Source organism: Cottoperca gobio, chromosome 16 (assembly GCF_900634415.1).
Source record: "Cottoperca gobio chromosome 16, fCotGob3.1, whole genome shotgun sequence".
Lineage (NCBI taxonomy): Eukaryota > Metazoa > Chordata > Actinopteri > Perciformes > Bovichtidae > Cottoperca > Cottoperca gobio.
The window spans coordinates 23,522,119-23,528,118 of record NC_041370.1 but is presented as its reverse complement, the minus strand read 5'-3'; the positions used below and the strand labels follow the sequence as shown (position 1 = coordinate 23,528,118).

General features: G+C 42.8%; 1 protein-coding gene across 1 annotated transcript; it reads left to right on the top strand.

The window, feature by feature from the left end:
• On the top strand, positions 1-3,148 carry rrp15 (ribosomal RNA processing 15 homolog). Its single transcript, XM_029451803.1, has 5 exons — positions 1-144; positions 960-1,270; positions 1,720-1,817; positions 1,907-2,093; positions 2,556-3,148. Exons 1-5 carry the CDS (start codon positions 105-107, stop codon positions 2,703-2,705), a joined length of 786 nt encoding a protein of 261 aa, XP_029307663.1. The 5' UTR covers positions 1-104; the 3' UTR covers positions 2,706-3,148.
• The last annotated feature ends 2,852 nt before the right edge of the window (positions 3,149-6,000 follow it).

Genomic DNA, 6,000 nt, shown 5'->3' with positions numbered 1-6,000 from the left:
AGAAGAAGAAGAAGAAGAAGAAGAAGAAGAAGAAGAAGAAGTTAGTCTGCGGAACCTTCGGTGTTTGTTAGTCGTATTGTACGGAGCCTTTATAGTGTAACTCCATGATGTCAGCTCTATTGCAAACACATGTGCAGTTGTCTGGTGAGTTTTTATTTGTTATACAGTTCCCTATTGTTGCGTCTGAAAACTATGAGAAATATGTTTGTCACCTGTTTTAATCTTACAAATATAGTAGCTAGCTAGCTAGCGTTACTTCCTTGTGTCTGCTGTTTAGACGTTAATGTGCTCCATAGCTAGCTTAGCACGAGCCCTCTTCCTGCTCGTCAGCTACTTAGCTTTAATGTAACTGAAGTGCTCGGTGGTGTTTTTGGTCAAAAACAATTGCTGCACTTTAGCGTAAGTACTAGCTAATAAACGTTGCCTGTCACAGGAGGAAACATTGTAATCGCTGTAGCGTTAACTAATGTAGCATAATGTAATGTGCTCAAGCTAACTTTACAGAACGATAACTCTCACCAAACTTATTTCAAGACAGTTCAACTGCAATTTCAATGTTTATTGTCTCCTTTATTTCCTCAATAGTGGATTGCAAGACAGACGGACGTAATAATTAACACCTATTAAACCACAGATTCAAATTTTTGAGTTGCCTGTTCCTCTCTTAAAAACATTTTCTTTTTCTTTTTTTGGTTAGTCTTCAGCTGGCATGTTGTCCTGCAGTAGAGGTTTCTCACCATTCACTGTAAAATATAGATCATTAGAAATATTAAAGGTCTGAAATATCAAATCATATATAACATGTTTCACATCTCACACCAGCTGAGATAGCTTGATATCCCCAACCCCCAAATTGTGGCGGACCATGAGTAAAGGCTGAAGCATTATTTAGTTTAAGTGTAGTGAGAGCTGGTAGCAACCTTTTTAATAATCATTTCTATTTTTTTTTTGTGACTCAGCCGATGCAGAGCCTCGGCTTGAGGACAACAATGACCAGAGTGAATCTGAAAGAGAGAGCAACGATGAAAGGTCAGAAGATGGAGAGAGTGATGCAGAAGAAAATGACAGAGATGGGGAAGAGGCAGAGGATGAAGATGGAGGGGAGGAGGAAGGAGATGGCGATAACGCTAATGCTGGGTGGGCTGAGGCCATGGCAAAGGTCCTGGGGAAGAAAACCCCTGAGGCAAAAACCAGCATCCTGGTGAGGAACAAAGAGCTAGACAAGAAGAAGGAGAAAGAAAAAAAAGAGCAGCTGGACAGAAAGAAACAGGTAATCAGAGTCGATGACGCACATTGTGAGACTGCTTTCATGTTCTGTATTGGCTAATCTGTCTGTCATCCTATTACTAACATCAGAATCAGAAACACTTTAATGTAATAAGTAAGTAATATATAATAATAAGTAATAAGAGCCAGACTGTCTGATTCAGAGAGGGACACATGACGTGTCAACGGACTGTCTCCTTTCAAATTAATGAGATATCTGCGATTTTTCACACAGGGCTACAGTAGGTCTGAATGCAGCCTTAACAAACACATTCATGGGAGGAAATCTAAGAAACAAAGGAATGTTTGAAATTGAAGCTGTGGAGATATTATATGCACTGCATGGAGAAACACTGCAGGAATATATGCACACCCATTGTTTTTGTTTGTTCTCCAGCTTGACAAGTTTGGGAAGCTAAATGTGAGCATTCATTTGTAACTGTGTCCCTTCAGGTTGACAAAAAGCGAGCGTGGGAGATGATGTGCAGGGAGAAACCTGATATAGTGAAGGACCGTGAGAGTGAAAAAGCTCTACAGAGAATCTCTACCAGGTTTCTATACCCTTTTATTATGTGAGACTTTGTTTAACATTTGCCAAAGCAGCTTTGTTCCTGATTCCAGTGTGTGTTTGTCCGTTCAGAGGGGTGGTGCAGCTGTTCAACGCTGTGAGGAAACACCAGAAGACGATCGATAACAAGGTGAAGGAAGTTGGTGGCTCCGAGAGGAAGAAGGCCAAGTTGCTGTCGTCTGTCTCCAAGAAAGACTTCATCGATGTGCTGAGAAGGACAGAGGGAGGCAGCGCAGCTACTGGCAAGACTGAGAAGGACGTAAGTTCAATGTTCTGTTTGTGGGTCATGGACAGCTGGAGGGTTTTCTATGAAATAAATTAAAAATAAACAGTTTGATACCTTATTTATTTTAATTATTTAAAGTTTCTGGTTTATATATTCATTAAATGGAAAGTAAAGATTAGATGTTGGCCATGTTTCACAGCTGCTGCAGGTGATGAAAAGACAGACTGCCAGTGTCTCCATTATGGGCCTGTGCTGCTGATCACCATGTTATTGCTGATTCACGTGCGTTCAGTTATCTTGTGCATGAAATCTGTGCTAGCTGTTATACTTTTCAGATGGGGTCAATGCTTCACCTTCTCATGACTCATTCTAACAGTGTGATTTCACAGAGTGCTCTCATGGGGGCACTGTTGCTACATGAAAGCCTTGATGAGACATGGCGCAGAGCTAGAAGCACATACTAAACCTAAAGCAACCTGTTGTGTGCGTGTGCAGGCTGCTGCAGCAGAGGAGAAGCCTGCCTGGAGTGTCCTCACAGACGACTTCATGATGGGAGCCACCATGAAAGACTGGGACAAAGACAGTGACGGAGAGGAGGCTGATGCACACCCAGGAGCAGGGGTGGAGGAAAGTGACTCAGACTGACACCATCCATACAGACTCAAGAGACTGTAAAGCAGGCTGTGATGCCTTCAGGGACCTTTTTCTAGAACAGAAAATCTGCAACAACAAATGGGTGGCTAAAATCTGGAAAGTGTTCTTCAACGATTTGTACAAACAAACATTTTTATAGTATCTCACAGTGATATTTGTTGCTAAATATATTGTGCGGAGAAGGGAATGTTTGTACCTGTTGAACATTCTGTACTCTACAAATATGTGGAGACTGAATGTAACATATATTGAGCTCGGGGAATATAAAGACGTTCCGCGCTGTGTGGAGCTGCAGGTTTTGAGCTCCTGACCTCCATCATAGATTCAGCATCAGTTTGCTCCCATTTAATCCCAAAAGCCCTGTGAAAGTGTAATCTCTGTAAATAGGAATGTTTTGTAAAATGCTGGTTGAATAAACAGCCAATTCATGTGCATCAGTGCTCTGGTCTTTCTGTGCTCTGGACTTGTGTCTGGTCATAGTTTCTTACATTCTCAGCAGTGTCCTTGTGGCCCGTACAGTGAGTGGGTGGTGGGGATCTCTTCATGGGAATGATAACAGCAAAACATAATTATGACATTTTTTAAACGTTTTTTTTTTTGCCTTTTTTAAGGATAGTAAAGCTGAAGATAGAATGGAAAAGGGGAGAGGGAGGGGATGACATGCAGCAAAGGGTCGTAAATCATATTAGAACCTGTGCCTCTGCAGTAAGGACTCAGTCTTGGTACATGGGTCGTCCGCTCTACCAGGGGTTACAGGGGTGCTCCACCCCATAGCTCTTTGATTTGCTCTTTGAACAAGTGGCATGTGAGTGCTGTATTAACATCAACTTGAAAAATCCCAAACCTATCCTTTTAAATCCCAACCTTTGGATCGGGACCTCCACAAGAGGTTGCAAGATGCAGGGATTGTGAAATGAGAGCAGAAATAAAGCATTTGCACTACACAAAGTGCGTTTATATTTCTGACAGTGCTCTAATCTTTGCTGTTTTCTTGTGAATTACTTGATCATTTTATCTCTTTAGGCCCCTAAAACTTATTTATATACATTTGTTGAACACAACTTGTAAGCATGTGCTTATGACGTGATAAGACATATCAGACTTTGAATACATACAATATTTAATACTAAATATCACCAGACTTCATCCTTTTAAACTGACGTGATTGTAATGTGATAAATGTTAGTACATTATTTCTTTTCTAGAGGTTTTCCATCCTCTAAAGTGGAGTTTTCATGGAAACTGAAATGGTGATGAGTTTTGAGGCACATCGGTGTCTTCTGAGCTGAACCAGGTGAGCCTGCTGGTCTGCCAGTGACCTGGTGACGCTTCTCTCTCTGGCTTGTTTTACTTTGGGGCTTCCTGTGTCTGACACTTGGCGATGGCACAACCCGTGGAATTCTTTGCACAGGGTGTTCTCGGCATAGAAGGCGGTGAGTCTGCCTGTCTACCCCACACTGGACGCTTGTCCGTCATGGCAACGCTGGGGCCTGCTACTCTGGTATGCTGCCTTTTATTCTGGCCCTGTTGACACACAGCCTGGGGAACAGGCCGCCGTGTCGCCTCATTTACCACCTCCGCTCTCGCTCTCTGACACTTGTGTCTGCTCAGAGCCGCCGGAAAAAACTAAAACTCCGACTTCTGTCTGAAATTGTGAATGAAATATCAAAGCTGGAACACTTTCAGGCTTCACAGGAAAGTTAGACCTGTCGGAATAAGAGTTCATTTATTTGTCTATATAAAAATGATCATTTCGGTAACTTCCGGTGTTAGCCAGATGGTACATTCTTTACTGCAGTCCTTCAGCAGAATGTCCTGTAATGGGGGTCTACGGCTCATTTCCCCCCTGTGTTCCTGACCCCGTTAATCTGACTGGTACAATGCTAACATGACTGATCATGGCCAAACCTGTGACGATGAGACTTGGTTGCAATAAAGTGGAATTAACCTTTTTAATAGAAAGTTAAAGACACAATGAGTAGGTTTTCCAGAAAACAATGTCTGGACAAATACAGAAATAATCCCACTATAAGTGTGTGCATCTTGAAAAGACCCTGCAGCCCTCTGCCTGGATTTTCTCTTTTCATTTTGCTTTCCTCAAGATGTTTATGGCCGTTTCTCTGCCCCTGGTTTTGCCTCTGCCTCCAGCTGCCACTCCTTGGCCTCTTCTCCCCACGGCTCTGTTCTCCCCTGGCTGACACTTGGGCCATTAGCTAACTAATCCTGCTCCCTGCCTTTAACAGCTCATGGGAATCTGGTGTTTGCTGTCCTCCACTAATGCACAGTGCTGTTAAGTTACTCTCTAGTGTTTTTGTGAAATGCTTGACGTGTTGTGGGAGCAGATATTTTGTTTTTGAAAGTTCTTGAATCATTGATTGTTGAATATTTCTGTCGCAGTACATAACATTTTAAAAGTATCTATATACATAACATCAAATATAATGGAAGGTCTGATTGTTACAGTTCTATGACAACTGAGCAAACTCTATCTGCTGATGAAGACCGTATACTACTGCTGAAAGCTCTGGAACAAGTGAGTAAGTGGCCCTTGAGTTCAATTGCTGTTGTCAAAAGAAATTGTAATAGTAATACGCATCCCAGATTTGTGTTTATCAGGAGACACAAACTCATCTTTGTGGTTAAGATCATTGGAGGCTCAGGTGTTTGTAAACCTGTTATATAATGAAATGACTTGAAACCTTTTACCGAGCACATCGAGCTCTTGTCTGCTGCTCCAGCAGTGTCATCGTGTGGAACAGGTGTAGGAAGGGACATTTAGCCTGAGACACACACCTCGCCTTGTCTCACATCTGTCTGTGTGGGTACTGATTTAGTGACGCCATCTGGTTTGCAGCAGCCTCTGGATGCGGAGAGTCAGAGTGGCTGTCAGGCCTGATGGATGGTCGGCTTTGGTCGGGCAGAGCGTGGAGGGCCGGCACCAGGCTTTGGCAAATAATGAAAAGAAAAGTGGGATTTTCTGAAGGTTGTGAACATAAATCACACTGGCACACAGCAGGCCCAGAATGTGTGGGAGCAATCAGAGGAGAAGGTTGGAGGAGCACGGGGTGGAACTGGTCCCGTCCGCTGACATCTGACACAATCCAAACAGCTGACGGGTGAAGGAGACAACGCACTCATTCGCACTCTGATGATTCGCCGTTGTGGTGCTTGATTCCCAATGAATGTGGAGGAGTTCAATTTCTTGGCACTAAATTGAGGAACAATGTTTACAAAATGTAATAAGGTCATCAGATATTATATTTAACAGATCATGTTTGCCCTTGGG